This window comes from Scyliorhinus torazame, chromosome 22 (genome assembly GCF_047496885.1).
Source record: "Scyliorhinus torazame isolate Kashiwa2021f chromosome 22, sScyTor2.1, whole genome shotgun sequence".
Taxonomy (NCBI): domain Eukaryota; kingdom Metazoa; phylum Chordata; class Chondrichthyes; order Carcharhiniformes; family Scyliorhinidae; genus Scyliorhinus; species Scyliorhinus torazame.
The window spans coordinates 100,768,582-100,796,523 of record NC_092728.1 but is presented as its reverse complement, the minus strand read 5'-3'; the positions used below and the strand labels follow the sequence as shown (position 1 = coordinate 100,796,523).

The 27,942-nt window shown below is 46.0% G+C and overlaps 1 protein-coding gene across 2 annotated transcripts in view; it reads left to right on the top strand.

The window, feature by feature from the left end:
* Positions 1-8,454: 8,454 nt before the first annotated feature.
* lhx3 (LIM homeobox 3) overlaps positions 8,455-27,942 on the top strand; it is a 57,202-nt gene continuing 37,714 nt past the window's right edge. Inside the window, exons 1-2 of one of the 2 annotated variants that reach the window (XM_072488738.1) lie at positions 8,455-8,751; positions 24,359-24,530. In XM_072488738.1, the coding sequence (XP_072344839.1) occupies positions 8,646-8,751; positions 24,359-24,530 (278 nt within the window). In that variant the 5' untranslated portion in view covers positions 8,455-8,645. Of the gene's footprint in view, positions 8,752-23,442; positions 23,500-24,358; positions 24,531-27,942 lie in introns of those variants that run through there. The other variant, XM_072488739.1, reaches the window with a different exon arrangement.

Here is a 27,942-nt window from a genome sequence, read left to right as displayed (position 1 = left end):
TTAGCTCTTTTCTCTCCCTACAGATGTTGCCAGACCTGCTGAGATTTTCCAGCATTTTCTCTTTCGTTTCAGATTCCAGCATCCGCAGTAATTTGCTTTTATACTGAAAAACATAGATACACAGTAACTTCAATGCAGTGTTAATGTAAGCCTACTTGTGACAATAATAAAAGATTTATAAAAGATTATAAAAGATACACATTGAGACAGATAAATGCTGAGACACAGATACACACTGATACACTGAGACACATAGATATACACATTGACACATAGATATACACATTGACGCATAGATACACACAGTGACACATAGATATACACATAGATACACACAGTGACACAGATACACACTGAGACACATAGATATACACATTGACACAGATATACACATTGACGCATAGATACACACAGTGACACATAGATATACACATAGATACACACAGTGACACAGATACACACTGAGACACATAGATATACACATTGACACATAGATATACACATTGACACAGATATACACATTGCTACATAGATACGCATTGAGACATATAGATACCCACAGAGATGCAAAGATACCCATTGAGACACATACATACACTGTTTTACATACATGGCACAGTGACACACAGATACCCACAGACACTGGGACACATAGATACACACAGTGACACAGACACACACAGTGACATATAGATGCACACAGATACATAGAAACACACAGTGACACATAGATGCACACAGACACACACAGATGCACACAGACACACACTGGGACACATAGATGCACACAGATGCACACAGACACACACAGATGCACACACACACACACTGGGACACATAGATGCACACAGTGACCCACATTCACTTGGGCGAACACATGCACACATATTCTCATTCACGTGCTCGCGCACACAATTTAACAACTATTTAAACCGCGAATCAAAGCGGGCAGTGCTGGTGTGCGATACCATCCCGTGAATACTGGAAGGTTGAGTCGGAAGTGAGCCAGGTTGACACTCAGGGTATGGGGAAAATGAAATCAAACATATGTTTTTGGAGCAAAGAGCCGCGTGTATCAGCAGCGCCGGCAGACATTCAAATGGGAACACGCGTTTAAACTGTCTCCTCCCTTTCCCTCACATTGAAAGACAGCTCCACAAACAGCACATGATGCAACTCTGCCACTTGCTGTCCATTATTTGCAGTTAGTATCGGCGCGGGTAAATGATACGAAGCTGTGCCCAAGTAGACACTGCCAGAGAATACAGTAATGGACAGAGAACAGGTTCAAGGTGCAATTGCATAGAGACAGAGAGGTCAGGAGTAGCCAGATTCTCTAGAATCTGACATTTAAAACAGAGTTCTGATGAACTCGGCAGGTCTGGCAGCATCTGTGGAGAGACAGAAACAGGATTTCGAGTGCCAAAGACCTTTCTTAATCTGAGTTGCAATACATGTTTTACTTGATTCAAACCTGGAATCAGCATTAAGATGATTCATTTGAAATGCCTCTGTCGGTTTTCTGGTTTGATAAGAAGACTCTGGCCATCTCCCTGTTTAACAATAACTACCTGGGCATCTCACAGCAGTTTCTCATTCAGTGAACCTGGAGAGGTTGTCAAATTGAGTGAGAATCCAGGCATGTGTGTCTCTCTTGTAGCCTTGGAACTGGGGTTGGTCCGCTGTCGAACTATTAATCTTCTCACAGTGTCTGGTGAACGGAGTAAACAGGATGAACATTCTCCCCCAACAAGTGCGATTATCAAAGAGAGAGAGAAAAGCTCTCCCCTTGCCGCAGTGTACAGGCACAGGAGCCCCAGAAACTGCGCTTTTTCATTTGAAAGTTGGAGGCTCCGCGCCGGTTTGAAGGAACGAATAGACTTAGTTCAACAATTCCTCTGACTGCCGAGGGTGTGGGTCACAAAGGAAAGCAGCACCGGGGCGGCCAGACCCAACCTGGTGGAGGCAGTGGGAGGTTAGCCTTAACAAAGGAAGATTCGAGCAGATAGCCTGTTGAACAAAATCAACAAAGGGGCTTGATTTAACACAAAGGGAGAAATTGTCCTTCTCCCGCATAAAGGCTGCATCCCGGTTCTTCCATTGCGTGAGCGGCCCTCCCTCTGCCCCCAATCGATGTTTAGGGATGTAGATATTCAAAGGCAAATCGGTCTGTGCACCCCCAGTGTCGCCTCTCGCCCTTCCCCACTCTCAGACTGACCGGGGAGATTTTTGTCCAGAGTTCACACTCTGCTGATATTATTTAACTAACGATTTTACAATATAGAGTCGACCAGGGTCGGGTTTTACTTAATTAACCAGTAACCCAGGGAAAAATACACTCCCCCGTCCCAAACACACACACCCCATCCACCAGAATTATTTAAACACTCCAGGTCATTTTGACCATTTATCATTAGGATTCCGATTGTTTCTGAGTGAGTTTGCAAATCTATATCAATAACCCCCAAATTAGGTCGTTTTTTTCCCCACAAGCGACAAGGTTTTTTTTCCCCTCCAATCCCAGTTGTCTGGCTCTCTGAGTGGCTCAATTGAATCTCGAGGTAAATCCGACCCAGTTAAACTTGGGAGAAGGATTCCGGCGTCCCGATGGTCCCAAACATCGCCCAGTCTGGCCAGCCGCGATTCTTTTTCATGTTCGGGATCCACCGATTTTCACAAAAGAAAGAGCTCCCAACCTGGAGGCGAATCACGTCAAACGCACCGGGAATCGTTCAGACACTTTAATGGTGTTGGGTCACTTCGCGTCACCCTTCATTTTCGGGGGCAGGGTGGGGTGGGGTGGGTGGAACTCTTAAAATGCAGAAGCGACCTTTGCCACAGACTGGGTTTCTGAGCGTTTCCACCGTGTTCTAATGTATTGAGGACGAGCTTGTATCTAAGGGAAGGACAGTGACATGTCTGCAGGTGAGCAAAGCTTTCCATCCAAAATCCTCCCATTGTGCATCAAATGTTTTGAAGTGGCGGCTCTCTGGTTTTGCAGACTGTCACAGTTGGCAATTGTTAAACGCCTGCTCCCAGCCAGCAATTCTGAGTCACTGCTAACGCTCATTCAGCGTGAAGTGAACGACATGCACTTGAGTTAATGGGCCATTTCCTCCTCTGTCTTGGCTTTGATGGACGGTACAAGTTATTTAACTCCATGTTCCTCCTTTACATCTCCAGCCACAGGCCATCCTTAATGAAGCCGAGCTCAGGCGTCACTTCTGGCGGTGTAATTGAGGAAATGAAATGGTCCATTTCCAACCAGGTCAACAATTAGAATAATCACAGGTTAAAGACTTCGCTTTGCGCTCAGGACGCAGTAACGACCAGGGTCGCCTCCACGAACAAATCTGTGCGGAACAATTGATAATAATAGTCATATTGATTTTCGTTTATTTCAGCTCATGTCATCTAAGGTTAGTGGCCCGGGTGATGGTCTGGCTGCCTGAGTACACGGTTAACAGGCGCTCACTGTAAATCCATGGTCTATTGCAGCCAGTTAAAACACCAGCCACAATGTTAACAGTGCTTTTCATCCATTCCAACACACTCTTTAAAATAACAAAACTCATTGGAAGTGACCACGTGAACGTCTTTTAAGTTAATATTTGAATAATGCCGTGAACTTTGTGACACTTGGAGCCGACATAACAGAAGCCGTGACTGTGCTGACTGACAGCTCCCCCGGTGAATAAACATTTCCCACCGAATCGATTCAGAGTTTGTCAAATAAAAACTAGTGATAAAACTCGAAAATATGTGTTTTGGGGAGAGGGGGGCATCGAATGATTTTGTGTGTGGGGAGATTATGATTATGTCCGAGGGGGGGTATGATTGTGTGTGTGTGAGGGAGTTATTGTGTGTGAGGGGGTATGACTGTGTGTGTGTGAGGGGATATGACTGTGTGTGTGTGTGGGGGGGGGGGTGAGTGTGCGTGAGGGGATACGACTGTGTGTGTATGTGTGGGGGTACGGCTGTGTATGTGTGGGGGTGATTGTGTGTGAGGGGGTACGGTTGTATATGTGTGGGGGTGATTGTGTCTGAGGGGATACGGCTGTGTATCTGTGGGGGTGATTGTGTGTGAGGGGGTATGACTGTGTGTCTGTGTGTAAGGGGGTATGACTGTGTGTGTGTGTGTGAGGGGATATGACTGTGTGTGTGTGAGGGGATGTGACTGTGTGTGGGGGTGATTGTGTGTGAGGGAGTATGACTGTGTGTGTGAGGGGATATGACTGTGTATGTGTGGGGTGATTGTATGTGAGGGGGTATGACTGTGTGTGTGTGTGAGAGGTATGACTGTGTATGTGTGTGAAGGGATGTGACTGTGTGAGGGGATATGACTGTGTGGGGATGATTGTGTGTGAGGGAGTATGACTGTGTGTGTGTGAGGGGATATGACTGTGTGTGTGTGTGTGAGGGGATGTGACTGTGTGTGTGTGAGGGGATATGATTGTGTGTGGAGGTAATTGTGTGTGAGGGAGTATGACTGTGTGTATGTGTGAGGGGGTATGACTGTGTATGTATGGGGTGATTGTGTGTGAGGGGGTATGACTGTGTGTGAGGGGTATGACTGTGTATGTGTGGGGTGATTGTGTGTATGGGGTATGATTGTGTGTGTGTGAGGGGGTATAACTGTATGTGTGGGTGTGATTGTGTGTGAGTGGGTATGACTGTGTGTGTCTGTGTGAGTGGGTATGACTGTGTGTGTATGGGGGGGTGATTCTGTGTGAGGGGGTATGACTGTGTGTGTGGGGGGTATGACTGTGTGTGTGAGGGGGTATGACTGTGTGTGTGTGTGTGTGAGGGGGCATGACTGTGTGTGTGAGGGGATATGACTGTGTATGTGTGGGGGGTGATTGTATGGTGAGGATTTGATTGTGTGGGGGGTATGATTGTATGGTGAGGGTTTGATTGTGTGGGGGTATGATTGTGTGTGGGGGTATTATTGCATGTGGGAGTATGATTGTGTGTAGTATGTGATTGTGTGTGGGGGTAGGTATGATAGTGTGTGGGGCTAGGAATGTATGTGTACAGATGGTTGTGGTGTCTGTGTTGGGGGTGTCTGTGTGGGCATGTGGGGTGTTGGTCTGTGTGTGGGGTGTGAGTGTGGGTGGCTGTCTGTGTGGGGTGTTTGTGTGGTGCGTGTGTTTGTGTCTGTGTAGGGATGTTTGTGTGTGTGTTGGGGGGGTGTTTGTGTGTGTGGGGGGGGGGGGTTGTGTGTGTGGGGGGTATGTGTGTGGGGTGTTTGTGTGTGGGGGTGGGGTTGTGTGTGTCTGTGGGGGGGTTGTCTGTGTGTGGGGTGTGAGTGTGGGTGGCTGTCTGTGTGCAGGTGTTTGTGTGGTGTGTGTGTGGGGGGGGATGTTTGTGTGTGTGTTGGGGGGGTTGTGTGTGGGGGGGGTTATGTGTGTGGGGGGGATTGTGTGTGGGGGTATGTGTGTGGGGTGTGTGTTTGTGTGTGTGGGGAGGTTGTTTGTGTGTGTCTGTTTAGGGGGTTGGCTCTGTGTGTGGGGGGATGTGTGTGTGGGGGGGCAGGTTGTGTGTGTGAGAGAGATGTGTGTGTGTGGGGGGTTCTGTGTGTGTGTGGGGGGGGGGGGAGAGTCTGTCTGTGTGTTTGGAGGTTATTCATTAAGGCCCCACCATCTCAACCTTGCCCCTCGCCTGAGATGTGGTGACCCTCAGCTTAAATCACCACCAGTCAGCTCCCCCCCCCCCCCCCGCCCTTAAAGGGGAAAGCAGCCTCTGGTCATCCTCGACTGTGGTGACTTTGCCTGACAGGTTTGGGGTGGGTTGCATTTGAGTTTTGCACTGTCATTCACATGTGCAGCACTTTGGGAAAGCGGGGTGGGGGGGGGGGGGGGTGTTAAACCATTCCTACCCTATCAGTGTTCCAAGTAGAGAAATGTGAACGTTAAGAATGTGAATGGATCACCAAGCGAGGAATCAACTCCCTTATCCAATCAGGTGGCCGATCTGCGCCCCAACCCCATTTACTCAACCTTGCTCCGTGTCGCCTGATGTCCTTAACTTGAAAAAAAAATCTACCAAACTCCGTTTAAAAACCTCAATTTGTCCCTCGGTATCTGGGGGGAGTGAGTTCCAGAATTAAATTCGACTTCGTTTGTAAAAAAAAACATTTGCTTGTTGGGCAAATAGAGTAGGCTCGCCAACTGCGGGGAGGAGCAGTGGTTGGAGAGGTCAGTCCTCAGAGAGGATTTGCTGCCTCGCTGTGCATGTCAGGAGCTCTGGGTGCACACTCGGCACTTGCACATAGAACGACAGCAGAGAGGCCAATCGGCCCGCCCTCCAAATAATCTAATTCCGCGGCTCGTTAAAACTTTTATTTGAGGCTTGCTTTTAAAACCTGCGTGTTGTTCTGCGCCCTGTTTGCTCCTCCACAGACTCGGGCCTGGAATTCCTCTTCTGAAAATACCTCCTCCTCTGGCAAGGAACGTTTGACAAGTGCTTCTGTGAGGGGCTTGGAGACGCTTGCCTCGGTTAGAGCAGCCTTTTTTATAAATCTGAAATGATTGTTGTTGGTGTAATGAAAACATTTCTGTCGGAATCGAAGCATCTGCAATGTAGTGTTCATTATTTGAAAACGCGCAGGTTAAATTCAACACATATAATTAGTCAAAAAAACGCTCTTTAATTGCAACGATTAAACTTACATGTGTAAGGGGCTGTTTTAGCACAGGGCTAAAGAGCGGGATTTTAAAGCAGACCAAGGCAGGCCAGCAGCAAGGTTCAATTCCCGTTCCAGCCTCCCCGAAGAGGCGCCGGATTGTGGCGACTAGGGGCTTTTCACAGTAACTTCATTTGAAGCATACTTGTGACAATAAGCGATTTTCATTTTTTTTCATGGGACTATTTGTGAAGGCGCTATTCAAACACGATGTGTGTATGTTTGTATAGAATCATAACGGCACTGAAACAGGCCATTCGGTCCATTGAATCCATGCTGGCCCTCTGTGGAGCAAGTCAATCAGTCCCATTCCCCATTCTACCCCGGTGAATTTATAAAGACATAATTGTGGATTAGCTAAATTGGTCTGAAGGAATCTATATTGTGCTCGTGAATTTTATTTGGCAGATGACTTTCTTTGTTGGAAAAAAATTTAACCAACCGGTGCTAATTAGTTTTGCATATACACGCATAAAAAATAATATTTTGGATGCTTGTTTTTGATTTTAATGTTTGCATTATTCTCAATCCAACCTGTTCCAATCTAACTTCTTTCACAAGAGGTTCAAACCCCCACTTCTCAGTAAACTAAATGCATTGGTGCTTGGTGAATTTTGGACTTAGTTCTTTAGTGATTTGGAGGAAACGCAGAAACATAGAAAATAGGATCAGGAGTGGTCCATTCGGCCCATCAAGCCTGTTCCGTCATTCAATATGATCAGGGCTGATCCTCCATCACAAGTCCACACACCCGCTTCCCCCCCCCCCCCACCCCAATACCCCGACAACAATGGGCTGGTTTAGCACAGGGCTAAATCGCTGGCTTTGAAAGCAGAACAAGGCAGGCCAGCAGCACTGTTCAATTCCTGTAACAACCTCCCCGAACAGGCGCCGGAATGTGGCGACTAGGGGCTTTTCACAGTAACTTCATTTGAAGCCTACTTGTGACAATAAGCGATTTTCATTTAATTTCATTTTTTCGCATTGCAGTTGAGAAATGTATCTATTTTAATTCTTAAATATATTCAATGACTTGCCCTCCACAGTCATTCTGCAGTCAAGTATTTCACGGGTTCACCACCCCTCGTAATTCGTATTCTCATCTCGATTTTAAATAGCCTACCCTGTATCCTGAGACTGGGACCCCTTGTTCTAAACTCCCCCACCCCCCGGTCAGAGGGGAAGGTGTCCAGCCTGTCGGGCCCTGTTAGCGGTTTATACATTTCCCTGTGATCCCCTCTCGTTGAAGATGGAGTTGATATCGGTGCTTCTGAGGTTTTTACAGCAATAGGTGACGAAACTCAAAGTTGAATTGCGATGGTGAATTTTACAAAACGCATGTATGTACATTAATATATACATACGTTGCCCGAAAAATCACATGCATGTATACCTGTACATTTACAGATATGTAAATATATATGTTCTGGTAATTAACCTCGAGACATTCCATGGGAAAAACGCAAGTTTTTCTTTCAAAATAGAAGTCTGCAGCTCTGCGCTGGTGGCTTTGATGAAGGCGGATAGTCTTTTGAATAATTCAGCGGCAGTGTGTGTGTGTGGGGGGGGGGGGGGAGAGAGAGGGTGGTGCCTCGCAAAGTGCTCGATTGGTAAAATCAAGTGGCTGACACGTGGATGGAGATGTACTGGGTGGAGGGGGGAGGGGGGGACACGCCCAGCCCTCCTCCACCCAGCCCCGAGCAGACAGAATGTGCAGCAGCGTTGAGAGGGAGGGAGGGAGAGAAGGAGTCAGCTGACAATACTCATTCCAGGAATTTCCACTCTCTCTCTCTCTCTCACTCACTCACACAGACACCAGTAGCTTCCGCACCCTCGCCACGGTTATCGTCCCTGTCTTCCGAGGCGGGATTACATACCCCCTCTCCCCCCCCCTCCCCCCCAAACCCCTGTGCTTTTGTTTGGTGTTATCGTTGTTGTTTATTTTTTCCAACCATCATTTATGAAGAACATTTCTGCTGATATCAGAAATAAGATGTTGCTGGAGCTCCCTGCGCCCACCGGCTGCACCAAATCGACAGAGCGCTCAAGATTCAGCGGCAACTCAGGTAAGAGGTGGCGGGGGGTGTCCCAGGACATGGAGGGTGTTCCTGTCCCCGCTCGGGCTGAATGACAGGACGCGGTTCTATCTGTATCTAAATCGCCACCATTTCACGCCTCTTAAATCATCACCTCCCTGGTTTGTACCCCTCCCACCCTAACCTCACTTGTGTGCACCCCCCCTCCCCTTCCTAAATTGACAGTCCAGCCAACGATAACTTGTCGTTTCATCCGGAAATGTAACTGTCCCGAACGAATACAGATTGAGTGGGGAATGCATTTCCAATAATCTCACAGTTTTGCCAATGTACCAATCCCGTTGTCATCTGACTGATATTAACAACCTTCTGCTGCCCCCCACTCATTATGAATATGTAACGAAGGCCGTTTCTTATATGTATTTTTACAACATTTACCCGGCGGCTATCGCCCAAAGCCACCGAGCAAAATACAGGCAAGGGGGACGTTTAGTTTTTATTTTACTTTTTTTTTAAATTTAGAGTACCCAATTCATTTTTTTCCCAATTAAGGGGCAATTTAGCGTGGCCAATCCACCTAGCCTGCACATCTTTGGGTTGTGGGGGCGAAACCCACGCAAACACTGGGAGAATGTGCAAACTCCACACGGACAGTGACCCAGGGCCGGGATCGAACCTGTGCCATCGAACCCGGCAGCAGGGCTAACCACTGTGCCACCGTGCTGCCCAGGGGGATGTTTATTGACTTAATTTTATTTTTTAAATAGATGAATTGTAACTTTAACCCCCGCCCTTCTGTTCGCTGGTAACCGCCACACGTTATGAATATGTAATGAGGCGCATTGTTAGCAAATTCTATCAACAGATGTAGAGCGCGTGTCTGTGTCTGGGCTGTCAATACAGGGGCATCATTCATACTGAACATCCAGAGCCCCGAACTGCAGCAGAGGTCCAACTGGCTGTCTGCTCGACCCACTCTCCCCAAAACCAAAGGGTGGCCTGTTCCAGCCCCGGCCGGGGGGGGGGGGGGGGGGGGCTGGGCTCGAACGCGAATAATAAAAGCGAATTACTGCGGGTGCTGGAATCTAAACAAGAACATAAAATTACTGGACAATCCCAGCAGGTCTGGCCGCACCCGTGTAGAGAGGAGGGAGCTCACATTTGGAGTCTGGGCCACTGTTCGTCAAAGCTAGGTTAATAAATATTTTTAGAAAGGTGTTGTTGCTCAGGCAGTTAAACAGGAGCATTCTCCCTGACGGTGGTGGGGGGCGCAATCTAGAACTAATGCCCCCCCCCCCCCCCATCCCCAGGTAACCGCACAGTTTAATAACACAATCCCCAGGATTGATACAACAGTCTGTTGACAGCATTGTCACAAAGGTTACATCTTTTTTGAGGTGTGGGGTGGGGGGGAGGGGGGGGGGGGGGGCTGTTGTCCACGATGTGGCAGACACTGGCTCCAACATCGACTTCCTCCGGCAGGAATGCATTCCCTGGCCATTTTGTCCCATTATTTGATGTGTGCCACACAATGGCACGTGGACAGAGGCCACCCTGCTGTTTGGGGGGATTTCCCTCCGAGCTGGAGAATGTGTACACGAGTTGGCATTGTCGTCAATTTCACACCGATTACCTCGCACTGAAATTACATGAAGGCGGATTGGTGACAGGAGCTGAATCCTCAGGTGGGGAAGGGGCAGATTTTTTTTTAAAGTGTTTATTGGACCCCGATTGCGCTTAGGTGGGAGGCGGGCGGGGGGGGGGGGTGTAGAGGGGAGGGGGTGAAATATCCCACTTCACTAAAACCGTGTTGATCTGGTCAGATGTTGGTGGCCATTGGTCACTACATTCCTGGTGACCTAGACACGAAACAGGGAGTGGGTTTGAACATGAAGCTAGATTTGTGAGGTTAAAGATCACAGTGAGAATTCTAACACATTAGACAGTCTGGAGCATGGTTAAAACGGGAGAGGGTATTTTTTGGCTGGAGTATCGTTGCGTATTAGACTTTGGCCCGATGTGTTAATGGTGGAGGGCGGAATCTGTGCTTATTAAACTTGCATGAGATTTCCGATTGCATGCACTATTCTAACACTTGTCTGTGCTTCACGTGTGATAGGGGGGTGGGGGGTTATAATTGCTGTTCAAGCCAACTCTAGATGTAGCAAACGGCAAACTAACGTGTCGGTGCCTTGCTCTCAATCAGCTCCCACCTCCTCTCTCTCTCTCTCTCTCTGAGGAAGAGCAGATCCGGTCCACCCTCCACTCCCACTGCCCTCGCTAAATACACCACTGCCCAGATTCTCGTTTGACCGCCTTTGCTTCCATGGAGGGATTGATGGAATGCAATATATATATATATTTAGCAAAGCTTTGAAAAGTCTGTGCGTGACTGTGTGTGTGTGTGTGGGGGGGTGGGGGGGGGGGGTGGGGGGTGGGGGGGGGGGGGGAGAGAGGGGGTGCCGTGGGGGGGGGTGCAGATAACCAAAACATGGCACACCATTCACCCAAATGTGTGTGATAAACTCTGGGAATGCAAACAAATGGGCATTGATTTTGAATTCATCAGGAGATATATCAGTTGCACTAGGCTGATTTCCCAAGGCACTGCTCGCCTTTAAAGATCAGTGTCAGTAAAATTTATCAGGGTGTTACTTTACTTGACATTCTATTGAGCGCCGAATCTTTCAAAACAAACAAGGGGGCGGGGGGGGGGGGTGCAGACCCTCGCGCCTTTAAACTCCCCTTTTAGTCCTGAAAATACAATCTTTCTTTTTGTCGCTGAGAGCAAAGTGAACGCCAGTGGAGGGGATATTTGGAAGAAAAGAGCGAGTCCTGTTTGTTAACAGCGAGTCCCCTGCGACCTGAAGGCAGCTCATTCCGGAGGGGGGGGGGGGGGGTGGCTGGAGTGAATTTGAAGTCTAGTCCATCCCAGGACCACAGGACGGACAAACCCGCCGAATGGACCTCAAGGTTTTTCTGAGTTAGTGCGTTCGTGGTCAGAATAAGCCAGGAATGTTCTAAGAGGATAGCACGGCACAGGGAAGAATGGGCTGGGTGAGTAGGCGGCATTAACAAGGGCACATCACCCCAAGAAAAAACATTTCAACATCCTGTGGGTGATTTCTTATGTCTCCCACCCCCCTCCCCACACGTGAGTTGGATACACAATCCTCACATGTTAACTGCCATCCACATTTCCTTTGATATTTGAGCGACATATTTAAGAGGGACAATTGACTCTGGATCTGAGAAAGTACAATGTTGGGTCTTTATCCCGAGCCATATCTAGGCCGACTGATTGAAGCGTGCCAAAACTGCCACTGCCGTGTAGGTTAGAGAAACCGGCAGTGTGTTCAGTTAGCCTGGGTCGGTGTCTGTCACGTTTAAATAGCTTTCCCCGCCCAGGGATTTACAATGAGAGTGTTATAACTGGAGTTCCCGCTCTCTCGCTGTCTGGGGGGGTGGGGGGGGGGGGGGGGGGGGGAGAGAGAGAGATTTTAACGCTTCCCTTTGAAGGTGGGCAGTTGTTCCGTCCTTTGATTCTGGGGTCGAACTGAAAAAATAAACCAGGAAACACCCGGAAAAAACGAAAACACCGTGCGCGGGGCAAATAAGGCCCCCGAGGCCATTTCAGTAGAATATATATGTATATATTTAAAAATGGCAATCACCCCCCCCCCCCAAATAAAACAAACAGGTCAAGAGAAAAAAATAGCAAGAACGATATTAGCAATCGACATTTGGCGCCCTTGCGTTGAAACGAAATTAACAAGCTATATGAATGAAGGGACAAGATGGGCTGGTTGAGAATTCTCACTCACTCGCATTGGGGAATAATTCAATACTCCTAAAGCATATTTAAATTCTGCCTCCTTCTGCTAACATATTTATAACCAGCATAATTACAACTCTACAATAGGTTTTGTATATATTCTACGAGATGTGGTATTTGAACATCATCCTCTTCAGTAGCAGCTCCCCGCACCGCAAAAACTGGTGAATTTGGAAGGGGTGTCTAATTATTTTGGCAGATGTCTTGTCACCTATTCTCCGACTGAATTGTCAAACTGGACTGAATGTCTCCCTCCCCCATAGCGGCTTTTACAGGCTTGCCTCTCTGTGCAAGTTACTGACCTTACAGAATCCCGCTGCCCACTTTATTATGGGATGTTTGCTCCGTTTTTGAACGTTTAGAGCTCACCTTTCATTCAAATTTTGCCTCATTGCGAACGTAAGTTAAACCATATAATATGTAAACCCTTTTTACACCGTTCCAATACAAATCAACCCGCTTTGCAGGAAAGGCTGGAGAACGCGAAACAGGTTTTCGACTTTTCCAGATATTTTCTTCCATGTGATGAGGCAGAGAACCTGGGAACAGTGGAAAGAAACAATGGGGCTCTGTTTCCTGCTGAGCTCCAGGTGATACAGCTCGTTCCAGTCCCCTCATCTCACCCGAGATTCCTGTCCACGGACTGACTCCAGTGGATTGGCGAATCGGGCAACATTGCTCCTTGTAAATTTCAGTCACTGGAGCCAGTGGTGATGTGTGCCGCTGTATTTGTACATGTCTGTGAGTGTATGTGTTAGTGTCAATACAATTTATCAGGGTGTTGCGTTACTTAACAATTTATTGAGCTTCGAATCTTGTGTTAGTGTGACTGTGTGTGTGCGTGTGTGACTGTGTGTATTAGTGTGTGGCTGCAATTGTGTTTGTGTGGCTGTAACTGTGTGTGTGTTTGTGACGGTGTGTATTTGTATTTAAGTGGCCGTGCCTGTGTGGGTGTGTGACTGTAACTGTGTTTTTGTGGCTTTAACGGTGTGCGTGTTTGTGTTGGTGTAGCCGTGTGTGTTTGTGTAGCTGTAACTGTGTTTGTGTTTTGTGTAGCTAGAACTGTGTTTTGTGTAGCTGTAACCGTGGTTGTGTTTTGTGTAGCTGTAACTGTGTTTGTGTTTTGTGTAGCTGTAACAGTGTTTGTGTTTTGTGTAGCTGTAACAGTGTTTGTGTTTTGTGTAGCTGTAACTGTGTTTGTGTTTCGTGTAGCTGTAACTGCGTTTGTGTTATTGTTTGTGTGGCCGTGTGTTTGTATTCGTGTAGCTTTAACTGTGCGTGTGTTTGTGTATTAGTGTGTTTGTGTATTAGTGTGCTTGTGTCTCAGCGTGTTTGTCTATGAGTGTTTGTGTATTAGTGTGTTTGTACATGTGTGCGTTTGTGCATTAGTGTGTTTGTGTATGAGTGTGTTTGTGTATGAGTGTGTTTGTGTATTAGTGTGTTGGTGTCTCAGTGTGTTTGTGCCTCAGTGTGTTTGTGTCTCAGTGTGTTGGAGTATCAGTGTGTTTGAGTATTAGTGTGTTCGTGTATTAGTGTGTTGTTGCTGTGCAAGTACTTGAGCGCCTGGCTATGTGCTTGTTTAACTCTAGGTGTGTTTGAGTCAGTGTGCGCGCGTTTGAGTATCTGTGTGTGTTTGTGTGTGTGTGGCATCTGTATGTGCTGTACACGCAATCCACCAGCCCCGTTCCCTGGTGTTGCACACCCAGCCCAACAACTGCGAGTGCATCTCCGATTGTTGTCCAACCGATGGTGCTTTGCCAACGGGAACCATCGCTGTTGAAAAGTTGGCCACAGCAAACATTGAGGGCCAGGAGAATTCCTTTCCCAAATTGCCAGCAGAGATTTGGAGTTTGGTGCAGAGTACAAGATGGACACTATTAAGAAACTGAAGCCAGCAGAGAGTTCAAACACGGATGTGCTGCACGCTTTGCTGGTGCAGAATGGGGATCTGCGCAAAGGTACTCGTGAACCGTGTATAACACCATCCTGCTGCCGAGGTACAGGCTTTGTAACCGTGCCCTGAGCTCCCTCACCTCATTCCTAATCATTCCAACAGTCTAGCTGGACCAACACCTCACCGGCCACATCTAAACATTTGCTGATGCATTTTGCGCTCTGGATATTATAAACGCCGTGTTATAGAAAGAGCCTGATATCAAAAGTCAATCATTAACAGAAATTAGGCTAAAGAGGCTCTCATTATAACCGGCCGCGTGCCCCGTGCTCGAAATCAGACATTGGATGCTATTTCCTTTTCAAACTTTTGCACTTTAGTGTTTGACTCAAAACACGGAATCAGCGGTAAAATAAAACTTCACTCCCTCTTACACCGGGTTCACATTTCTGTTTTGGGATTTAATTTCCTGAACATCGGGTGTGTTGTTAACATCAACTTTTTGGATAGAAGTGCGGTCTTGGTGATGTTACAATGATCTAAGGATAAATGCCTGGCGACTTAATTCGTGATGAATTATGAATTAGTATAATTTTTGAAACTGACGTTATTGAAGATTCTGAGGCTCCAATCTATTGGGTGTAGATTTCCCCCTTTCAAGGAGAGGTCTAGCTTCCTATTTAGGTAATGCTTCGGATTATAGTTTACACCGACGGTGGGTTAGGGAAATATGAATGTTACTGGTCTGACAAACGTCTCGTCTGCTAACCCTCCTCTCCACAGCGCAGATAACAACCAGCTTCTATAAAACGCGCGCCCATATTTATTACATTAAATACATGTTACATTCTGGCTGCACTTCTTCAGGGGGGGGGGGGGAAGATCTCGAACGGATCGATCTCCCAGGATGTATTTTTGTGAAGTGTGCGTTAGAATAACAATGGGTGCACTGGTGCCAGGGGATATGTAGATGGAGAGACACTCAGTCAGGATGGATAATTACCTTGTTGGCGAGTTTAATCTTCTGCACAATTATATATTCTATATAATGAACGAGCTGACGAAGAGAAGCGACATTGTCAGTTCACCCCCCCCCCCCCCCCCCCCCCCGTTGTAAAGGTGTCAACTTTCACGGGGAAGGATTTTTTTTAAAAACACGTTCCTCCGGAGACATTCATAAGCGTTTAGATATTTGGCCAATTTTTTGTCTGGGGGGAGGGGGTGGGGGGGGGTGGGGGCTGTTTTTGCCTCCTCGACTCCCAGAGATGCTGCAGTGTGCACCGAAAGCGGTTCTAACCCAGCATTCATAACGGGAGCGAACAGAAAACACAGCAAAGCCCAGAGGCTGAGCTTCACACACTGTTCACAAGCAAAGGGAGTGAGATTGCATTTTTAGAAATCCCATCATAAATTTACCACGTTAGCGCTTTCAACAGTAACAATTTCAACATTTACAATTTGATCCAGGATTCGTGTAACGCGCACAATGCTCAGTACTGACCACTGCAATGCCTAACCGGAGGAAAATACAACGGGGAAATAGCAAGCTATGCAAAACCCAGCGCTGTATTTAATGAAGCAAAGAATCGCTAACATGGCGTTGTACTACTATACGTGAAATATTAATTTCTGTATTTCACTATTGGGTTTAAAAGACTCCCCACTAAGGTCGCTTGAATGTTTCAACAATTAACTTTGGACATGTGTGCAGTTACGTGAATGTTTGTTTCTGATACTAGTCTTATCCCCAGCTATACCGTTTGAATGTAGCCCGTGTACTACTTACATTACACCATCTCGGATTTCGCATGTAAGTATACCACTGTGTGCATATATGTGTGTATGTGTATATGTGTGTGTGAATGTATATATGTGTGTGTGTTTGCGTGTATGTGTGTGTGTGTATATGTGTGTGTGTATATGTGTGCATGTGTATATGTGTGTGTGTATATGTGTGTGTGAATGTATATATGTGTGTGTGTTTGCGTGTATGTGTATGTGTGTGTGTGTATATGTGTGTGTGCGTGTGTGTGTGTACTTGGTCCCTTCTGCCGGCCAGGGAAACTGACTGATCCTCGCGAGGCTGATACCGGGGTTGGCGGGACTGCCCTCTTGGTTCTACTAGGCTTTGGTCACTAGAGGTCAGAAGGATGAGAGGAGATCTGATTGAAGTGGATACAATTCTATCAGGGCTGGACAGACTAGATGCAGGCAGGATGTTTTCCCAGGTTAGGCAATCTAGAAGGGGGGGGCAGGCTCAGGATACCCTGGGTAGACCATTTAGGGACAGAGATGAGGAAACATGTCTTCATTCAGAGGGCGGTGGAGCTGTCGATTTCTCTACCACAGAATCACTGAATGTATTCAAGAAGGAGATGGATTTATTTTAGATTTGGATGGCATTAAGGGATGTGGGGAGAAAGCTGGTATTGAGTTAGAGGATGGGCCATGATCATGTTGAAGGGTGGAACAGTCTGGAAGGGCAGAATGGCCTCCTCCTGCTTCTATTTTCCACCTTTCTATCCATTATTCCCGTTTCATTGGCCGTTATCACTTTACCCGCCGTCTTGGTGACATTTATTGGGTTTCACTGGGCGGCAGGTTCTGGCTGAATTATTGATAAACAACCAGATCATTCCCGTGCTTTGCAAATCCAACGCATCTCTCCCCGCGATCAGCGCGCATTGTCCCAGTTTCATCCAGTTGCATTCTGAAGACATGGGCTACGTTGGCGGGGGTGGTGGGATACTTGCAAAATATTCCACCTGGGAAATGTGTGCGCAGATGGAAAGGAATCGTTTACCAATTAAAATGGGGCGAATTTATCACATAGCCGCCAACCGCTTTGCAAGCAAACGCCGACCTTTTTGCCGGTGTAATCCGGGAATCGTGTAGTTTATATATTTAATAGCTTCATTCTTGAATAAATTAAGTACCAATTATTCATTTCCACTCCGGTAATATGAGATCAAGTCGGTAATTCAGTCGAATATTTTATATATCAATAATTTCACGAATATGTCGAGTAATCATTTTATTAATGCATTCATAAACAAACCATTACTTCACATTTAAATCGTAGGATTTTTCTCACCCCTTAAAATGGGAAGAGGACCGTGGAAAGAGAAACGTTTATTTCCTGTTTTATGAGGAAATGCATCCATTCAGGGAAAACGGAGCATTTGCCTCATTCTTGTTTGGTGGAGGTGAGCTTAACTTGCAACTTTTTACCAGTTGATTTTTAACTTGAGGGTGAGTGGGAAAGAGAGAGAGAGACAGACAGAGAGAGAGAGAGAGAGACAGAGAGAGAGAGAGAGAGAGAGACAGAGAGAGAGACCGACTTGGAAGCCGAGAGGGGGCGCTTCCAGAGATCAAACCAGCCCCTAATCCACCAGCACGGACATGTGTCCATGTTCAGCTGAACGAACGAATTGTGAGTTCAGATTCTGCCTCGGCTGTTTGCAAATTGTGAAATGAGTTAATTATTTATTTCTTATTCCTCTCAGTAAATGGGAGGATGGTATCATCCCAGAAACCTAACGACTTCACTGATGGGGGAATGAAAACTGTCGTTTCCCTACCTGTGACTGCAGCCTCACACCAACCTGCTGAACTAGTGCTGCCATCACCCCCAGGCGGTGGCCAAGGAAGCGATCAAACAGAAGCACCGCTTCCCTGGGGTGTCCTGGGCAACGAGTGACACCACATGCCGAGGCTACAAGGGCTACATGGGCAGTGTGGCTGGACAGCTGATTATTGCATTGATTGTGGGAAACTGCAGACTTTCTCAATAGGGACACTTTCTCAATAAGATGCGCTCGACCTATGGAGAGGGCTCTCTGGCCTTCCCTTTTCTGATTGGTTGCGCCGCAGGACTGCCAGAAGTCGCGGACCCGCCCTGCCCCCCCCCCCCCCCGCCCCCCCCCCCCCCCCCCTCCTCTCCCACCCACCCACAACCCGGCCCTGACGTTTGATCATCATTTTGAACGGGTTGTGTCCAGGAATGGGCCTCCATTGGACAGGTTGGTGCTGGGGCAGTGCCTGTGGGAAAATGGGTTGGTGTATATCGTGGGGGGGGGGGGGGCGGGGGGGGGGCTTCACTCCCCCCTTCCTCCTGTACCTCCCACCCCCCCCCCCCCCCCCCTCCTCCCCCCCTCTACCCCCAGACCCTCCCAGGCCGCTCACACCAGAAGACATCATTGAAATAATTCGGTCCAGTTCCTTTAACCATCTAGAGGTCACAATGTAGCGTAAGGGTTCGTTTCACTCCAGTTTCCACTAGGACGATGAGATCTTTAGAGATCGGGATGGGAACTGGATTCATTGTATGTCGATGAATTTAGCCGGAATCCCCTCCACCACCCCCATTTGAATAGATGATCCCAGATCGTCAAATCAGGCGGACGGGCGGCAATATCCCTTTGAAAAAAGAACCCAGATAACAGAAGATGTATTTATTTTTGCAAACTGGCCTTGTCTGTTTCTGGGCGGTTACGATAGGAGGCAGAGGTCACTCACACGGTTTAGTAATATTTGACACTGTATTCGGGCAGTAATATGTGACACTGTATTCGGACACATGGACAGTAATATTTGACACTTTATTCGAACACATCGACAGTAATATGTGACACTGTATTCGGGCAGTAATATTTGACACTGTACTCCAACACTTGGACAGTAATATGTGACACTGTATTCGGGCAGTAATATTTGCCACTGTATTCGGACACTTGGACAGTAATACTTTACACTGTATTCAGTCAGTAATATTTGACACTGTATTCCGCCACTTGGACAGTAATATTTGGCACTGTATTCAGACACTCAGACAGTAATATTTTACATTGCATTTGGGCAGTAATATTTGACACTGTATTTGGGCAGTAATATTTTTACACTATATTCGGGCACTAATATTTGACACTGTATTCGGACACTTGGACAGTAATATTTGGCACTGTATTCGGGCACTATTATTTGACACTGTATTCGGACACTTGGACAGTAATATTTGACACTGTATTCGAGCAGTAATCTTTAACACTGTATTCAGACAGTAATATTTAACACTGTATTCAGACACTCAGACAGTAATATTTTACATTGCATTTGGGCAGTAATATTTGACACTGTATTTGGACAGTAATATTTTTACACTATATTCGGGCAGTAATATTTGACACTGTATTTGGACAGCAATATTTTTACACTGCATTCGGTCAGTAATATTTGACACTGTATTTGGGCAGCAATATTTTTACACTGTATTCGGGCAGCAATATTTGACACTGTATTTGGGCAGTGATATTTGACACTGTATTTGGGGGAGTAATATTTATTACACTGTATTTGGGCAGTAATATTTTTACACTGTATTCGGGCAGTAATATTTGACTCTATTCAGACATTCTGGCAGTAATATTTGACACTTTATTTGGGCAGTCATATTCCACACTATACTCGGACAGTAATGTCTTACACTGCATTTGGGCAGTAATATTTGACACTGTATTTGGGCAGAAATATTTCACACTGTATTTGAGCAGTAATATTTTTACACTGTATTTGGGCAGTAATATTTTTACACTGTATTTGGCTAGTAATATTTTACACTGTATTCGGGCAGTAATAATTGACACTGTATTTGGGCAGTAATCGTTTACACTGTATTCGGATAGTAATATTTGACACGGTATTTGGGCAGTAATATTTGACACTGTATTCGGGCAGTAATAGTTTACACTGTATTCGGGCATTATTACTTTTCACTGTATTTGGGCAGTAATATTTTATGCTGTATTTGGGCAGTAATATTTTACACTGTATTCAGTCAGTAATATTTTACACAGTATTCAGACACTTGGACAGTAATATTTGACACTGTATTCAGGCAGTAATTTTTAACACTGTATTTGGGCAGTAATATTTTCCCACTATATTCGGGCAGTAATATTTGACACTGTATTTGAGCAGTAAAATGTGACACTGTATTCAGACATGCAGGCAGTAATATTTGACATTGTATTCAGACAGTAATATTTGACGCTGTATTTGAGCAGTAAATTTTGACACTGTATTCAGGCAGTACTGTTTTACACTGTATTTGAACAGTAATATTTGACCCTGTATTCGTGCATTAATCTTTAACACTGTATTCGGACAGTAATATTTTACACAGTATTCAGACACTCAGACAGTAATATTTGACACTGTATTTGGGCAGTAATATTTGACACTGTTTTGGGGAGTAATATTTATTACACTGTATTTTGGCAGTAATATTTTTACACTGTATTCAGGCAGTAATATTTTACACTAAATTTGGGCAGTAACATTTTACACAATTTGGATAGTAATATTTGACACTGTGTTTGGGCAGTAATATTTGACACTATTCGGGCAGTAATAGTTTATACTGTATTTGGACAGTAATATTTTCACTGTATTTGGGCAGTAATATTTTACGCTGTATTTGGGTAATTGTATTTTACACTGTATTCAGTCAGTAATATTTTACCCTGTATTCAGAAACTTGGACAGTAATATTTGACATTGTATTCCTGCGGTAATATTTTACATGATAATCAGACAGTAATATTTTACTCTCTATTTGGACAGTAATTTGTTTACACTGTATTTGCACAGTAATATTTGACACTGTATTTGGGCAGCTACATTTTACACTGTATTCAGGCAGTGATATTTGACACTATATTCAGGCAATAATATTTTATACTGTAGTCGAGCAGTAATATTTGACACTATATTTGGGCAGTAATATTTGACACTGTATTTGGACAGTAATATTTGACACTGTATTCGGGCAGTACTATTTTACACCGTATTCGGATACTTGGAGAATCATATTTGACACTGTGTTTGGGCAGTAATATTTGACACTGTAATTGGGCTGTAATATTTGACACTGTTTGAGAAGTAATATTTTTACACTGTATTGGGGCAGTAGTATTTCACACTGTATTTGGGTAGTAATATTTTTACACTGTTTTCTTGCAGTAATATTTGACACTGTATTTGGGAAATAATATTTGACATTGTATTTGGACAGTAGTATTTTTACACTGTATTCGGGCAGTAATATTTGACATTGTATTTGGGAAATAATATTTAACACTGCATTTGGGACACTTGGACAGTAATATTTGATACTGTATTTGGGCAGTAATATGTTTACACTGTATTTAATAATAAAACAGTGTAAATATGTTATTCTGTTTTCTTACACTTGGCCTTGATTTGATTGCAAGACAGGGCAATTCAATTCTTGAATGAAATATTTGAGAAAGACATTTTGCCGAAAGGTTTCGGCTCGAACTCACCTGGATAATTGTGAAGAACGCCCATGTCAGAGGGAAGAACACGTTTACAAAATCGGCAAAATGTCTAATTTTCAGCAATGTGCCACTAAATCGCTAATTTTAAATATTTGTTGAAATAATTTGACATGACCCAATGAGTAAACCGTTTTTATTTTGCACGATTATCTTCGTCCCGTGTGAATCCAGCGTGAGGAATATCCATATCAGCAAGATTAATTTCTAACAAGTGCATGTATACCGCTGCTCAATAGTCCTAACAACACTGCGTCCATGGTCTGTCTGATGGCGGCGATCCGATTGACTTTAACCCTTCGGAAATTCGGGCGTCTGACCGACTGCTCATGGTGCAACACAATTGTCCCGGGCAATGAATTGCCATATTAATAAACACCATTCAAACCCCTTCCGTAGAAAGGGTTCAGTATGGCACGCCGGGGCTGTTAACAACGGGCACAGAGGGCGGCACAGTGACGCAGTGGTTAGCACTGCTGCCTCACGGCGCCGAGTTCGATCCGGGCCCCGGGTCACTGTCCGTGGAGTTTGCACATTCTCCCCGTATCTGCGTGGGTCTCACCCCCACAACCCAAAAAGATGTGCAGGGTAGGTGGTTTGGCCGCGATGAATTGCTCCTGAATTGGACAAAAAAATCTATTGGGCACTCTAAATTTAAAAAAAGGGGGACTGGGGCGTAAATCAGAGGGGCTGAATGTTGTGTGTGGAGTCTGTTATCTTTAGGTCAGTGGCTGCAAGCTTTTTTCTTGCGGGGGGGGGGGGCACTTTTATTAAACCATATCTCAATGTTGCTGAGATTGGGAAACAATCTGATACAAAATTCTCAGCAGCACCTCCTTCAACAACCCGCCCCTGAAAAAAATAATCAGTGGACAAGCTTCACTGTGACTATTACAGTGATGGGAAGCTGGATAGTTATTTAATCTAATAACCCCCTAGGCTACCCCACGCCAAAAGGAACAGTACAATAAAATGACAAATACTTCGGCTAAACATTTCTTACTAAATTTAGTCGACAAGTGGAGGGGGGCAGGAACAAACTGGCGGTTTGAGGAATTGGAAATATGTTAGCCCTGTGTCCTAATGTCACTTTGCATGTGTCTGGGGAGCAGATGTTTGCCTGGGAGTGGCAGACGGCGAGAAGCCAATGGTGAGATGGTCAGGTCTTGGTAATTCCACTTTCTGCTTTTTGACCTGGAGTCTGGGAACTGCTTTCCAATTGGGGAGTGGCTGGGAAGTGATGTCCCGTTCACAAGGTGCGCTCTACCTATGGGAAGGCTGTCTGGCCGCCCCCTCGCTGATTGGCTGCTTCGGGAGATTGACAGAATCGGTGACGCGACCCCCCATCCCCACCCCCAGCCCTCTCCCCCCGTCCCCCCGCCTCCTCCCTAACCCTCCGCCGCCCCGATCTTTGGTCATCCAATTAGCCGAGATTCATTTTGAAGGGGATCGCCTTCAGGAGCTGCCTCTCACGGGGCAGGTTGGTGCTGGGGCAGTACCGGTGGGAGGGGCGCTCTTGAAGCTGTTCTCTATTCGGTGGGAGAGCTGGTTTGGTGCATATCAGGGGTCAGTTCTGTTCACCCCTTCCCCTTCCCCCTCCTTTACCCCCCTCCCTCTACCCCCAGACCCTCCCAAGGCGCTCGCACCAGAAGACACTCTTGGTACCTTTAACCACCTGGAGGTGACAATGCAGCGTAAGGGTTTGTTTCACTTCAGTTTCTATGCGAGGAAGTGGAGGGAGAGGTAGCATTGGGAACTGGGATTCCTGTAATGCCGCTTAATCCATCTCCAGCTCTTCCATATGGAAAGATAATCTCGCCTCTCCAAATGAGACATCAGGGAGGGAATATTCCTTTTAAAAATGAACTGAAGCAGGAAAAACCCCCCACACATTTTGAACGGGTGTTGGCTGTTCAGTATTACTGAGACTAAAGGTGTGAGAGTCACCTGTCTGTGTGGATGTGCCCGGATATGGGGTGTCAACCTTGGAAGCTAACTTTACCTGGCGAGTTCATTTCTTATTCAAATGGATGCGGGCAGCCTCCTTATTTTTAATGTCACACGACCCAGCCACTGAATTAAGCGTCTGCCATTGATTTGGCTTGAGCACCGGCACTTGTTCAACTGGCTGCCTTCAGGAGCAGCTCCCTCGCGCCTGGTATTGTTCCAATCGCCATTTGATTAGATCGAAGGAGACGGGGTTACTCAAAAATATCTGTCCTGGGAGGCTTTCGTTTGCATTTTGCACAATTCGTTGCCTTGTTCGTAGAGTCGTTCCAACCTGACCCGTGAGGATTCTCACTCTTCGGCAACGGTGTTTTAAAGGCAAATGTGATTTGCAGAACGCTGTCGTTTTAAGTGTTCAAGGAAGGGGACTGCCGCTGGATTGGGTTTTGTTCCACAACACCGGTCAGCCGGGGCTGTCATATTCTGCAGGCATTCTTGTTTTTGCTAAGTGTACAGTGTTCGCGGGCTGTGTGTTGTGTGTGTCTGTGTTCCCTTGTTGTTGCCTGGGTTAAACGGAGAGTGTTGTGTGTGTGTGTGTCTGTGCAGATATCCCACTTTGCGCCGGCTGCAATCAACACATCGTGGATAGGTTTATCCTGAAGGTGCTGGATCGACACTGGCATAGCAAGTGCCTCAAGTGTGGCGACTGTCAGAAGCAACTGGCGGAGAAATGCTTCAGCCGAGGCGATAGCGTTTACTGCAAAGAGGATTTCTTCAAGTAAGTGCAATATATCTTTCTCGCAATCTGTGTCCATCATTCCACACACACACACACACACACATTCGGAATTATAGTTGGCCAAATGAAAGAGACGATATTTTCGACACCTCAGGCAACTTAGAACATACAGTGCAGAAGGAGACCCTTCGGCCCATGGAGTCTGCACCGACCCTCTGAAAGAGCACCCTACCTATGCCCAACTCCCCCGCAACCCCGCCTAACCTGCACATCTTTGGACTGTGGGAGGAAACCCAGGCAGACACGGGGAGAAAGTGCAAACTTCCACACAGACAGTGACCCAAACCGGGAATCGAACCTGGGACCCTGGAGCTGAGAGGCAGCGGTGCTCACCACTGTGCCAGCGTAACCTGCTTCAACTAAACAAAAGCAACAATCATTAAAATCTTGTTTTTTTTTTAAAGGGAAGAGTTCCAGCCACACTCCACCAGTTTTCATCAAGCAAAACAGAAAATTCTGCAAATCCTCAACAGGTCTATGGTCCCCGTGGAGAGAGGAAAACAGACTTAACGGTTTAGATCTGTGCCTGAGAGTATTTCCAGCATTTTCTGCTTTAACTCCGACCTCGCTGGGTGGAGCTTTTAATCCACCGCTTCCAGACTTGGTTCAAATTTATTGGCAGTTTTCAAACAAAAAAAATCCCAAAGCGATACCCGTATCGAATCCTGCTAAATAGGCGAGAGGAATATAGCATTTAATATCGAATATTTTTTGGAAAAAGTATCTAAATGTGATTATACAGATAAAACACTTGTTCCTTATGTGAACATTAGTGCCGCGGTGGGATTGGACATTCCTCAGTAAACGTTGGCCGAGAACATGCAATTTGTAAAGATCACTTGTTTCTATCTGTTTTTTTGTTACTTGTTGACTTTAATCAGAGATTGAATTCAGGCCTTTGCCCCAGAAACTCATGGGTCCAAAAGCACTGCAGGGCCTTTGGGCTGTGCAGTGCTGAAGGAAGGCTGCCCTGCCGCAGGTGCTCCAAGCCCTTACACTGAGGCCCCTGTCTCCTCTCTCTCAGCTGACCATCAAAAATCCGATGGTCAAATCAAATGACTGCGGGCGCTGGAATCTGAAACCAAAACAGAAAATGCTGGACAGTTTCAGCAAGTCTGGCAGCATCTGTGGAGAGAGAAGGGAGCTAACGTTTGGAGTCTGGATGGGCTTGACACGTTTTTATCCTTTAAGGCGCGGTGGCACAGTGGTTAGCACTGCTGCTTCACAGCGTCCGGTTCAATCCCGGGTCACTGTCTGTGTGGAGTCTGCACGTTCTCCCCGTGTCTGCGTGAGTTTCCTCCGGGTGCTCCGGTTTCCTCCCGCAGTCCAAAGATGTGCAGGTTAGGTGGATTGGCCATGCTAAAATTCCCTTTAGTGTCCAAAGATTATGTGGGGTTACGGGGATGGGGCGCATGAGTGGGCTCTTTCAGAGGGTCAGTGCCGACCCGATGGGCCGAATGGACGCCTTCTGCACCGCCTGCATTCCATGATTCAACCAAAACCTAAATAGTTTGGTCATTACTGCAATACTCTGTTGGATCTTACTGTGCACATTTAGGTTGCTGAGGTTCCTGCATTGTGTAACGCCTCAAAAGTACCCCGTTGGCTGAGAAGCGCTTTGGGACGTCCACGGGCGCTACAGCAATGCAAGTCGCCTCCGTTCGGCATATTTCCAGTCATTTGAATTTCTTCACGAATGTCAAAGCAAAAAAAAATCAGATAATTGCAGAGAAATAATGGACTCCAGGTCAGCGGTTGGAGTGTATTTTTTGTTAAAGTACATGCATTTGAATGTTGACGATTTCCGATTATCGCTTTCATCGAAACGAGTTTACCACCAAAGATAGCCATCTGGACAGAGGAAGAATCAGACATCTCCGATCAGTCTGTCACCAAACCATTGAGCCCCACGCAGTTCAAACTGTGCTTTCTGATTTAACAGGAGCTGTTCCCATATATATTATATAAGCTGACATAATTCTATCTCTGTGTGCATGGTAAATTTCTACATTTTAACCAATCCAAAGATGTGCGGGTTAGGTGAATTGGCCAATGATAAATTGCCCTTAATGTCCAAATTGCCCTTGGTGTTGGGTGAAGGTGTTGAATTTGGGTAGGGTGCTCTTTCCAAGAGCCGGTGCAGACTCAAAGGGCCGAGTCGCCTCCTTCTGCACTGTAAATTCAATGATAATCTATGATTAATCTAGGACAAAGGTTCGGCACAACATCGTGGGCCGAAGGGCCTGTTCTGTGCTGTATTTTCTATGTTCTATGTTCTATGTTAACCGTACGTATATTTTAGGCATTTGCACACTCTTTTGTTTCTATATTTACTGATAATCATTTTCTGAGGTATTCTGGATCTTAAATCGTGTCACTGACTTTCCAGTGATCTGTGAAAAATCATGGTCTGGCAAACATCCTACTAAATTTAGGATATGGGAAATAATTCCGTGTCTCTGTGGGTCTCACCCCCACAACCCAAAAAAGCTGTGCAATTGTCCACGCTAACGTGCCCCTAATTTGGGGGGGGGGGGGGGGGAGGGGAGGGGGGGGAAGAATTGGGTACTCTAAATTTCTATTTTAAAAAAAGGGAAATAATCGCTGGCAGAAAGGAAAACGTCCCTTTAACATGCCCCCCCCCCCCCCCCCCCCCCGCACACACACCAGCCATGATACTAAGCCTCTTACTTGTCCTTATTCTCCCCTTTCCTTCTTTTTATTTTCGAATCTCGGGTGATTAATATTTTTTTTCTATCTCCTTGCTTAAACATGAGATTGAAAAGCGAGGATTAGTCGCCCAAATCCCCCAGTCGCTGAACTGGGTCAATGCACTGGCCACGCGGCAGAAGAGGGGAGAGGCTCCTCTCTCTGTACCCGCAGTTCGGTTTCAGTGGCACCCCCGTGAGCGCCTTATTGTTGGCGCCGATTAGCAAGCGGGCATGGAATGAAGACTGTGTTCAAATTCTGCGTTGTTGTGTGTGTAATTAACATAGAATGTCAATATCACACAACGAGCACAATGTGCATAATTCATTAATACATTAATCCATTAAAGACAATAATGTCTCAGAACTTTATAACCCGACATCTTGTTTCCTTCGTAGCTTCCTTAAACGGAATTGTAATGATGTTTACATTACATTTGAGCACACGGCAGACACACGTGAAACATCAGAACAAGATGCATCGATTTAAACACCGAATTCGTCTTAACGCGCTTCTTATAAAAATATATGATTGGCACAACATTTAATTATTTTCATTTTCAACCTTTCACGAGCGGGTAGAGGATTAAATACTCAGAAAGGGTGGCGTCTCCGGTCAAAATCAATTCTCAGTCCAATGTTGTGATAGAAGGGCTTGTGTGAGATGAGGGAGGAAGTTGGAG